This window comes from Tribolium madens, unplaced genomic scaffold (genome assembly GCF_015345945.1).
Source record: "Tribolium madens isolate multiple individuals breed KSU strain unplaced genomic scaffold, Tmad_KSU_1.1 Scaffold_96;HRSCAF=242;Tcas5.2_LG5, whole genome shotgun sequence".
NCBI lineage: Eukaryota > Metazoa > Arthropoda > Insecta > Coleoptera > Tenebrionidae > Tribolium > Tribolium madens.
The window spans coordinates 16,349,298-16,362,109 of NW_025401068.1; the positions used below are offsets into that span (position 1 = coordinate 16,349,298).

Here is a 12,812-nt window from a genome sequence, read left to right on the forward strand (position 1 = left end):
CAATCTTATCCATCATCTTTATCCATTTCGGCTACAACACAAAACTTGTAAGTTTGTTTACAAGGCCGATGTTGTCGTTTTTTCAACTTCTGGTTATGAGAGGACCCAAACATTCGTGCGACGTAATCTCTAAATCAAGTCCATATTTAAAAATACAGGGTGGATAAAAATAATATTTGGATTTATGACAGCTATAAAAGTCGCTGGATATAATTAATAGGATTAGCGGTTTAAACACAAAATTTTTTTACTTGTATTTTATAGAGTAGGTACCTATCTATTTTTTTAATTTACTAAATTCCTAATTTTATCACATTAGGTATTTATTACGACTAGTTTTAGTAATCAAGTAAGTATGTTTTTTATCAAAGAAAAAAATATCAAATTAATGAAAAAATAATAATCATTGGGTTTAGAAAAAACCGTATAGATGCTTATTTTATTATTTTAATCTAGTTTAAATAAATTAACATCAAAGCAATTTATTTTCAGAAACACTTCAACTTAATTATTTCTTGTTTCTACAACGTTTTTACTTTTTTACACGTTACCGCATTATTTTTTTAATCCTTAGAAAAAAATATTTCTAATGTCAGAGAAGAAAACAAAAAAAAAAATATTATATTTATTTTTTTATTTATTTTGGTAATGATTTTTTATCGTGACTATACAAATAGTAATAATTTATTAATTATTATAATCAGAAACAAAATACTAAAATAGTACCGAATAATGTTTATTTGGTATTCCATTTATTAAAATCATATAAAAGTTAACAAGATGCAGTGTCATTCGTCAATTTTTTGGTGTCACGTAAACGTTTTACAGAAAAAAAAAACTGTTTTTATGCAAAAGTGATTTTCTATCTATTTTTGTTCTCCTTTTTTCAAAAATTAAATTTGCGTATTTTTGATGCAAGGACTAGACACCTCGACAGTCGTTAAGGCTGTTATTTCGACAATTAAAAGATCTATTGAATTTTAAATCAAGTTGAAAATTGTGTCTTTTTTAAAAAGAAAATTGATCTGTTCAAGCATTGTCAAAACAAAATATTTTTAGTTTTAATAGGACTGTATACCATAATTTTGCCGCTCATCTAAGGATTACAATTTTATATGTTTTATTCACATTTTATCGATAAAAAATTTCATATAGGTAAGTTACCCTTTAAAAATAATTGCAAAACATAAAAAAAAGCACTTTAATTTTTATTATCATTTTCTAAAGGCAAATATTAAAAAAAAGCTTGGTTCCATAAGTACTTTTTGGTCACGTTGTACATAATAAACAAAAAAATTTTTTGAAATAGAGGAAATTTTTTTTTTACTTTTTTTTTGGCAATTTATGCCAAAACTGCAAAGGAGAAACATTTTTCGCTTCGCTTGAAACGAGCAAATCTGTAATTCAAACTTCATTATTTTGATTCAGTGAAAAAAAAAGTTAATTTTTCTTTTGATTTTGGACTTTATCTCTGCTATCACATTGTCGGTTTTATTTATTCGACAACTAAATGTCACTTTGACAATTAATTTATTAATTAAATAATGATAGTTTTTGTTAAAAATAACTTTGTTTTTTATTTTAAAGCTAAAGTTTTTTTTGAGTTGATATTTATCAAAATTATGTTTTTCTCACACATTTTTTTTCTTTAACTTATTTGTCGAAGTGACATATAGTTGTCAAATAAATAAAACCGCCAATGTGATGGTACTTAAAATGCAGAGATAAAGTCCAAAATCAAAGGAGAAATGAACTTCTTTCTACTGAGTTAGAATCTGAATCTCTGAAATAAGAGAAATTCGTCGATGGTGAAATTCTACTACTTAAAAAAATAGTGCTATTGCTTTAATTTTGCAATTAAGATAGAATTTAGGTGTATATTGTCTAGCGACGACATTATATATTTTGCCCATTACTATTACACTTGTAATCACGGTATTAAATCTGTTTCTCCATGGCTAACAGACATGCATTCTAGTTTAGCTTAATTGAGGAAATTGCTAACAGGAACAAAGCTTTCCTTGGAAAGGTTGAGTGAATAAAACGGATCATCATCAATCACTTTATTTGAGGAAAACTGAAGTGGAGAGAACGATGAAGATATGTTGGGAGGGGTGCTACTCGTTGACGTTAATTAATTCGGAAACTATTCGAGAATTTTTGCTAAAATTAATGTTACTATTGTTTATTTCGATATCGCTAGTAAATTGCATCAAAACAAATATTTTGAATATGAAATTTTGCAACTACTTTGAATTCCTTGTGGCACAAAAGCATTAAATCAATGCAAAGTATCTAAAATATTCTTATCGCACTCTATTTCCATTCCAATAGATAAAATATTTGAACAAACTGTTTTATTTTTGAAACACAACACTAATGATATGCAAGGAAAGTCGTTTTTTCAACGGAAATCATCGTAATTTCTACCAACGTTTTTCATCAAAAATTAGCTTGTGGTGAAGACTGATGTTATACATTTTTAAAAAAATATAGACTTTAGTCGTGGGGAAAGTATTCCTAAAGGTGGTAGAACTGGCTGCCATATTGGAGTTTCGGAATTCAGAAAATGCGCAAACATTTTATGACATTATTGATACGCAAGTCTCCGTTCTCGAAGAGCGGTTAGTCTTCGGCCGGTGTCTCAAAACGCAACAAATTTGGCCCAATTAAGGCCACTGTCACCGAATTCCTCCGGAGCGGTAAAGTTAGCCATCGATAAAGATCCTTTTATCGGCAACACATTCGATCAGAGCCTTTGGTGAGACAAACCTGTCTCTGTGGTAGAAGAAAGATAGAAAAAGCAAAAAGAACCCAGCCAGAATGTTGACTCTCTTCGCCGCGCCGTGATTTATATAAAATGGTATCTGATTATTTTTTATTTCTGAATGTTAACTTTAGTTTTATATTGTCGATTATCCTTTGAATTCGCCGGCTGGACTCCCGATTCCCACACTCGGACAAGTTCTGGTGATAAATGTCGCCGCCGTTCGGTCTCTCGCTGACGAAATAGCTCAACTCTTCTCCACCTATTAATTACAAGCCCCGAGAGCCCCCCGGCCGTCCCAACGACGCTCGTGACGCTGTCACAACACTTACAAATTCTACATTTTATGTGATGCTTCTGATCGAACATAAATTTTTATTCCTTCACATTAGACTTGATTGAAAATCTTGGTTTTATTAGAGAAATGCAACAACATAATATTTAGATAAATGTTAAAAGGATATGGAGTTTATTACCAACTATTATAAAATACAGGGTGTCCCAGCGAGTTGAAAAAATCCATTAACGTTGCCACATCCATTTTTTTTGAATACGTACATAAAAAAATTCTGTCTAAAAAAATTTCGATGTTATGAAAGTACACTTTGACTCGTATTTATTTCTGTTGAAAAAATAATTTTCCAAGCTAAATTGTAACTTGTTGAATATTTTTTCCATGTTGCTGGTATCTTATCTTACTTAAAATTTTTCTCTGGGACGTGAGTTCTGACACACTGTGTATGTAAGCATGTCTCTATCACCTTTTATTGAGTTGGTGTGCCACTTTTTGAGCGCCCTGTATTTTTTTAAATTTAAACAAAAGTTTGTGCTAAATACTTTAAAATTAAAGTGCAGGATTTTTTTATGAGAATCACTAATACCTAATAATTTCTTCTAAAATACGTTTTCTATTTTGGCATCGTTTTATATTTTCTTGAAAACTATATTTGTTTTATAAGAAATCTGTTTAAACAGTAGTAATTGTTATAAATTTTTTTGACATAAATTGCCATTGAAACATCAAAAAAATTACAAAATGCAAAAAAACAAAAAAGTTGTTCTGAACATTGATCATATTTTTAGGTAGTTTGCTAAGAAATTGCTTCTACTTTTTTTTGAAAGTTTTTACGGAAAACTCTTTGTTTCAATACAGGGTGATTCAGCTTAAATGACCCATTAGACCCCTCTTGGCAGACAACCTATAATACACAAAACAATTATTCCATGATTCATATTCGAATTTTGAAAGTTTCATGAATCGAAAAATATCGTTCTTTGATTCTCGATATTTTGAAAATTTAATTTTGAATCAAGGAATAAGTGAATAATGTCTTATGTGTTGTCTGCCAAGAGGGGTCAGGTGGGTCATTTAACTGAATTTAAGCTGAATCACCCTGTATACGTATACCTTGATTAGTTTTGAAACATTCATTAATTGTTTTCTACCAATAATTTACTTAGTAAATACAAGGTGCCCATTTTATTTGTTTCCGCCTGAAGGAGCAAAAGAAATAGACAACATATTATACAGGGTGCGCCCCAGATAAAACTGCGATGGAAGATAAGATACCACAAACATGGAAATAATGTTTAAAAAATTCTACCAATAAAAATTTCGAAGTTATGAGAGTTTAAATTTTGTATTTTGACTCTAATTATTTCTGTTGGAAAAATAATTTTCCAACAGAAAACAAAGAAGCTGTATCCTAAATTGTAACTCTGTTCAATGTAATTTGTGGCTTTTATTGGGAAAATTGTCTTACTAAAATTATTTACTTTTAAGTGTTTATAATCAATAACTAAAAAGGTATTTAATTTTAAACATAAAAAAAAATAATTACTATTGTTTCAGTAGCCAAAAAGTGCACAGTTGCTCAAGAAATGGAAGAAATATCACTTAATAATCACATTTGTGTTAAACTGAATCCATTGTTCTTTATTTTTACAATAAAATAATTCGAATTTCAGTACTTATAACCACTTTTACAATCTCTGGATAAATCAAGTGATCCGTGGTGGAATTACTATGGTTGCTACAATTAATATTAAATGTTATATATCTTTTCATTTATTAATTCTAGACATTAAAAGTTTATTTTTTTTAGATAGACAATTTATCAATTTATTAGATGAAAAATTAAAAAAATAGGGTGTTTCATTTCAATTTTGTAAGTTATTTAACTTTTAAGAAACTTCTTAATTTATTAATCTTTACAAATGCAAAACACTAAAAAATTGCTACAGCTTTAAATTCTGTACTTCTTATTTGCAGAAGTAAGAAAAAAATTGTTATAGCTGTCGTAGTTTTTGTGTAATAAATTTTTAAAACGTGCAAAAAAAAACTTCTTATTTTTAAAATTAAGCTAAATAGACTAATAAAAGTTTAGCGTAAAAACATTGTTTTCAAAGGCTACTTCCAAACATGCCAAGAAACATACGGTGTTTCATTTAAAAAACACAAATTTGTATCGTAACTTATTTTTGGGACATGCTGTATGGTTACAAATAATTTTAGGTGATGCACTAGATTAGTATCTATCAATGTCCTATACAATTTTTTTTTAATTTTACCATTTAAAGGTCACTAATGGATTTTTTCAACTCGCTGGGACACTGTATAAGCTCAATTCTGGACAGTAATGCAAATTTTTTTTTTTTTGTAACATCATTTATTTCTTTAATAGAGTCTTTTTCCTTAATTAGGCGAGTAGGTAGGTATAGTATATGAGAGACGTGTTGAGGAAAATGTTAATTATTCTTTTATTATTATAATTTAGAGCACTTTGAGTTAATTGGTAGAGGTGTGGATTTGTTTTTTGGCTACTAATTAAAGCAAATAGCATGAAAAAGAACAATGAAGATAAAATATTTCACAGGAAGAGTGAAGTTATCTAAATAGAGCGATTATATTTAAACACATTTTTTTAAATAATCTTTTGTCGTTCTATTGTATTCTTGAACAATTTTACAGAATTGTTTTTGTATTTTTCAAATAAAAGTAGCTGTGTGTTTTTTTAGAATCTATAGAACTATAAAGTATAGAGTTCAAAGTTAAAGAAGTTTAGGTGTAAAGTGTTTAAATTTTTTTTCTTTGAGTTTGGTTAATAAACTTTTGATCAAAACTGTGATACCGCGCTACATTTTTACAGTCTAATGAATTAAATAGTTTATGCAGTCGTTTAAGAATTCCACCTCTTGACCACAAAATCCTTGCATTAAGATATAAACATCAATTATAAAAATTGGTCGACTAGCAACTAAAATTTAGGGAATCCTGTTAAAAATTCAAATCTACATATCGCTTTCGTCACGATAGTTTGAAATTCGCGTGACCAGTCATATATTACGACCCCCGTATCAGTAGTGACATAATATGGTCGTAAATCACCCACATAGGAACAACGAATTTTATTAATAATTTCGTTGATTGTGTTAGTCTACCGTTTTAATGGCAGAATTGTGTAAGTGAAGAATACGATTCGCAATTAACTCCTTGAGTGATTTATTGCGATTTTAAAAGCTTTTTATTTATTGGATAATGTGTTTATTTTGCAGAAAGTTCGCCGATGTCTGCTCGAAATTTCCCGCCTTCTTTTTGGGATAGTCAACATTACAGTGGGGTCAGTGGCGGCGGGCCGGGGCATCATGGGGCTTCAGCGGCCGATCTTTATTCGGAACATTACCATCCGGGCGATGCTTGGTACCAATACAGTCAACATCACAGAGCTGTGCACGATTATCATCATCACAATATGGCCGCTCAATATGGCGGTCTTTTGCTTCCGGGATCCAGGCTGCATATGGGGTCGCATGCACCTTGTAAAGCAATGGATTGGCAACATCCGTCTATAGATTCGCCCTACTCTTCTTATCCTACTATGTCAGGTGTGCATTAATCATATTGTCGTATCAACAATCCCTAGGATTTAGGGATATTTGTGAATAGGTTGCCATAAATTTAGTTAGGTTGGTTTCTGGTGACAAACAAAGGATATCGTAACTAGTGTCAAAATTTAGGTTAAGTCACCTGTCAGCTTGTATGTATAATTTAATTAGCAGGCTGACAGAAAACGTCAACCGTCAACTACAAGGGGTAACCAACCTTAGGCATACAAAACTACTTCTGAAAATTCTAGTTACAAACAACATGAAAAACATAATTTTCCTAAAAGTTCAAATTCTGGGTGGTAATTTCTTGTTGACAAATCTGTATTTCATTTTTATTAAGGAGCTCATCTGGATAATAAGCAAAATAAGTATAAACTATGGTACTCGTATTATTATATTTAGGTATGCTATATTTTGAAGTTCAAAGATATACTGAATTTTTACAGGCACATTTAGTCCCTATTTTTACAATACATTATAAGTGCGGTAGATATGTAGCTAAGTCCTTTAATAAAACTACCTATATCTACTAGGTACAGTAATTAAAAAAATTCTAAATTTTTATTTGAAAAAAATGAACAATACCTACCTTATTTGTATAAACCAAAAACGAAAGAATCAAATATTCTTTTAGTTTTGTTTATTGTAATCGAACTAAGTATTATAATTAATAGTTGGTTTGCGTTTATGGAACATCTTGTATTTAGAGAAGATGAAAAACACCGATGGAGTTTTTTAAATTTATAAAAAAATATCCTGTCACTATTTTTCAAACTTCAAATATCTAATATTTTGACATATGGATAAAAGCAACTTTTTAAAATCTAAGCTGTTCTAACTCCCAAATTTCTTAAAACAAATTAACAACTTTTTGTCTGCGATTTAATATTGATTATAGGAAAAAGGAGTAGAGTTTGAAATTTAATGTATGATTGAGAAGGAATTATTTTTTTTTAATTTTATCAAAAAATTATGTTTTATTTTTATTGCTCTCCACTCAGCTACCTACATTCACAAGTTCTAAAGTTTTAGAAAATAATAAAAGGCTTCAATAAACTTTTGTCCAGAAAAAAGTCAAAAATCAAGTTTTGAAGGCATTTTTCTTGAAAATTATAATTCTCACAGTAAAATAAAACTTTCCCAATCAATTTTTAATTATGTATCGAATAGCAAAAAATTGGAATCAATCGGAGTTGTAGTTTTGGATACAGAAGCGATTATTTTTTTTACTCTTAAATGAAATTGTAAAAAAATTAAGTTTAAGAACAACTCTTTCTGTGTGAAAACGGTTTGCACGAAAGAATTTCTCGAGCATTTTTACATAAAATGTGCACATTGAGAAACGCTAAAATTTAGCTTGATATCTCGAGAACTACTCGCCGTAGAGCATTTTAACAGATAGTACAAACGTCTACAAACTTATTTCAAAAGTTAATCTGTACTTTTTAGAATTTTTCAAAAATAAAGAAAATTCAAAAGATTAAATTCATTTTTTTAACATTTTTATTTTGCTGGGCGTTTTAAAAATAAAATTCCACTAACATAGAAACAAAAATTTATTTAAAGCACGCAATTTTTTTATATCAATTTTTATATTTTAATTAATTATTTTTATATAAACCTAACATTTAAAATGAAAAAATCCTGAGTACCTGTAGAAAATATTCTATGGGTTTATAGAGGGACAAATTAAATAAGTTATGGATCTGTTTGGTTCATTATAAAGTAAATCATAAACTTACAGTAGGTAAAAGCAATTTGCAAAATAAGGCAACATTTTTAATTTTTTTTTTAGTTTTTCCACATGCAAGACATATTTGTCATGCTTATGCTTACAGATCAGTGACACTGTTTTTTGACTTAACTTTACTGAAAAAAAGTGTAACGCATTTGTTTCTTCTAAAACATTATTTGAATTCGACCCATCGAAAAATTTCTGGACATGAGATTTTTTGCCTAAAATCCAGATTTGATATTACAAAATATATTTTAAATGACAAGGAACTTTTTAATAATAAATAATAATAGTATATTATAACACAAAGTAGAGAAGAGACTTTTTATAGCCGAGCTGTTTATAAATAATACTCGTATAAATGCGAGGCTATAAAAATCTTATCTACTGTGTGTTATATAACATTTTTTTTCACTACTAGCACATTTATTACTCAGAAATACAACCGTGAAAATATAACCCTACTTAATGTTCATGTTGCCTCAGACGTAACATGTCGTAATTTAAAACTACTATTTTTGTTATTTCACTATGTATATTACCTACAGTAATTTATTCCTTACCTGAGTTATTAACTTAGGTTGAAAGTAGGTAGGTATTATTTTCTTATCATAAATGAGGTTATGTCACTTTTATACTTCTGCAACTATTAAAGAAATTTTCTAACTTTATAATATAAATATTTGTTAAAATAACAAAGAAACTGCAAAGAAAAGGGAAAAACTGTTAAAATTTGCTTCACTATTGATACTCGTAGTATTTTAACAAGAAATATGTAAACCCATTTGTTGCTGGACAATCTCAAAATTAGAGTTGGGGTTATCCTGTTTTAATGACGAAATTTAAGTCTTTTTTATTTGATTTTGCACTAATTTCATCTAGAAATACTTCCGTTAGTAGTTGTGATGATAATAGTTTTTAATAATAATAATAATATTCTAGAAATAATTGTATCAATGTAATAAACTCCAACATCGGCATTTACCCACCTCTAATACATTAGAGCCCTTGGTCTATAATGAAAATGATTATTGACTACTAGGAGAGAAAAACAACTTGACAACCTCTCGACAAACTAAATAATGGTATCTTTTACAGCTAGTAGTGAAAAAAGTAATTTACAATCACTGCAAAAATAAAAGCTTTTACTTTATTTTGATATACAGTAGAAGTAGTAGAGAAGTATAGTCTGGGGAGTTTCAGGTGAGACAACCTGTATTCTGTATATTGCAAGCAAAGCAAAAAACTGTGAATTTCTGTCAAAATATTGTGATTTTAGTATTTTCAATTTGCATAAATATGTGTTTTGTTAAATTATAATGAAAATGATCCAGAATTGGAAAAGTAGCAAAACTATGTTTGCTTCAAATGATCTACTCTAAAGTGCCTACTCCAACTAAATTAAACGCAAACTCCAACACCCACATATCGAGTTTCCTGCTTTCGACCAAACTTCAATTCCTGCAAAATATCTCCTAAATCCTGCTGGCATCAGTCCAACAAAACGACGTGCAGTGCAGGCAGCAGGAGCAGCACAGCACGTATCTGAGGAGAAGAGCCGTCGGTTTGTCGGGCAGAAGAGATCAATAACTCGTTTGACCAACGGTGGCCAATCCAGAGCAGCCACTGACCAACCCATCGTCCTTCCCCTCACCCCTCTTGGGTGGATTCCGCCGACGCCTCTAATTGCCATTCTCCGCATCGCCGCTTCAATATGGCAGCACAACGATTACACATAGCAGACATCGAGATAGAGTACGAGATATAACCGCCGTCGGATTCGAGGAAATCGCAATGGGGTGTTATTGGGGTCGCGTGATCGACGAACGTCACGTGTTATAGGGGAAACAAACGCTTTTTGTGGTCTGTCTAATGGTTGCTAATTATGGAGGGGTTTCAATGGCTAGGATGGCTTTTTAAAGATTGTGTTTATTTTCAAACAAATACTTGTAGGCAGAAGGGTGTTTTTTGTATGTTTAGAGTTTTTGGCTAGTTGACATGGCAAGGGTGTCATTAATTATTACATAACGAAACGTTTCAGTTTTTTTTTTTAAATACTGAAATAATGTGAACTCAAGTAAGGTCAGGTCAGTTCATAACCGAAAATTCATATTAAGCAAAAAAAAGGAGGTTCACAATGTAGTAGATCTTTCAAAAAGTTAAATTAAAAACAATCTTACCAAGATAAAAAAACTAGCAAAAACTGAAAGAATAAGTTTTGCAACAAATAATATGCCTGTAAAGAAACTGTTCATGTTGGACAAAAAACATTTGAATAAAAGTAAAAAGTGTAATCTCAAACAACTCTTGAAGAAAAAACCTTTTAAATATTTTTTTGTGATGACAAACGATTTCAAAAGTTTACAAGTATAGTCGTAGGACCATATCAAAACCGTCAAAACTCAAATTTTCAGTACAGAGAGAATGATTTATATTCCGAAGCAAAGCATTGGGTTTTAGAATATGCAGACGTTGTTTTTATACAAGTTAAAATTTTAGAAAGAAACTCTGAACAAAAATTAGTTGCTCTCTTTTTTGCAATTTGAATTACGTTCCTAATTTTAAAATTAATAGTGGAAAAGTCGATTTTTGTCCCTTTGTAAACAAGGTTTTGTTTTATTGTGGTCTACAGAGTGCGCCAGAACTCGCTCCCCAGAGAAAAATAAGGTACGATACCAGGAACATGGAAAAAAATTTTATCTATAAAATTTCAATGTTATGAGAGTTTAAATTTTGCACTTTGACTCTATTTATTTCTGTTGGAAAAATAATTTTCCAAGTTTTTTTGCTGCAGCCTATTATAAGAGAAAACAAGGAAGCTATATCCTAAATTGTAACACTGTTCAATGTTATTTGTGGCTTTTATTGGCAAAATTTTTGTACCTTTACTAAATAATTGTAAAAAAAACATATACAAGAATAACAGTATCATTAAATAGTCATAAAAAAATGTCAAATGTCAAAATGTTTTGACAGAAAGGATTTTTTAAACATTTTTTCCATGTTCCTGGTATCTTATCTTACCTGAAATTTTTCTCTGGGGCGCAAGTTCTGGCGCACCCTGTATACAATTTTAATATTTTTCATACAGGGTTTTAATTATTAGAAGTGATCAAACTGTGCAACATTTATTATTATTCCTAAACATTTTTTTTAGATAGGTATGTTTTTTTATATTCTATTTTAAGTATCAGATTGATACTTAAATCTTTCAGTTTTTTACTACTTTGAATTTCACATTAATAAATTAATGACATAGTAGAATAAAACTTCTAGTTTAAAGAGACTCTCTAGCAGTTCTTACTAAAAAAATAAACGCACTTAATATTCTCAATCTTAATTATTATTCACACATTACACGTGTGAAGTAAAAACCTCAAGTTGTATGTAGTTCTTAGCTTTGAATTAACAGAAATCTTTTTACAAATTACCTTTATTTTATTCTGTTGCGAATTGTACCTAGATAGTAGCAAGTAACAATTTTATACTGTCAACAGATAACATCTCAACTTGCTTCAGCACTAGAGACTGTAATTATCAGGCACTTTGTAGGCTTATTGTAATTAGTAAAATGTCGAAATTATTTATAAAAATCTTTTAGAACATGTTACAAACCATAACAATTTGCAGAATTATTCTATTCACTGAGGTGTAAAGTATTAAACCTGACAAGATTATGTGATAAGAAAAACAACAATTTTGCTTTGAGTAGCTGTATGTTTTTAATGCAATTTCGACCACTCCTATGTCGAAGTAAATTTCTGTTTTTTTCAGTAAAATAAATTGAGAAAAATGTTTGGAATTTTTTTAATGAAAATTTAAAATCCATTTGAGCGAAAGTCATGAAAATATTCAAAGGTTTTTTTTAATTAATACGGTCACATTTTTTGGTAGCAACCGCAAATTCCGTCAGATTTGAAATTGAATTTTTTGTTTCAGGTCTAGAAGCGCAAGTCCAGGACTCCTCCAAGGATCTGTATTGGTTCTGAGACAATCGATTCTAGTTAAGTGAAACGTGATTCTAAGTGTAATATAAAAAGTACAAACTCTCTTATTTAAAAACTAAGTTTTTCCTCACAGACAGTTGCATACTTGAAACGTTTATTTCAAATAAATGTTCCTTATTAAATCAGATCATTGTGTAACGCAAATCTGATGTTAAGTATTAAAATTATTAAATAAAATTTATGGCTTTTATTCATTCAACCGTCCGTCAGCGACATCTCGCTTCACCACGAGGTGCAATTATTATTTACGTGATAAAATGGCAAGTGTAATTTTACTGCCTGGAATGGTAGGTATGACAAGTGGAATTATTATTTATTGTTTATAGTTCGAAAATTATTGCTGTATCTAAGCTTACATGAATATTCAGGGGTATAATTGCCTTATCCTTATTCCCATTCCTGTATTTTACTATTT

General features: G+C 29.7%; 1 protein-coding gene across 1 annotated transcript in view; it reads left to right on the forward strand.

Annotated features, from left to right (window-relative positions):
- LOC123012883 (protein vestigial) overlaps positions 1 to 12,567 on the forward strand; it is a 37,043-nt gene extending 24,476 nt beyond the window's left edge. Inside the window, exons 4-5 of the mRNA XM_044411074.1 lie at positions 6,323 to 6,652; positions 12,330 to 12,567. Coding sequence (XP_044267009.1) covers positions 6,323 to 6,652; positions 12,330 to 12,379 — 380 coding nt within the window. The 3' untranslated portion in view covers positions 12,380 to 12,567. The remainder of the gene's footprint in view (positions 1 to 6,322; positions 6,653 to 12,329) is intronic.
- Positions 12,568 to 12,812: the final 245 nt, after the last annotated feature.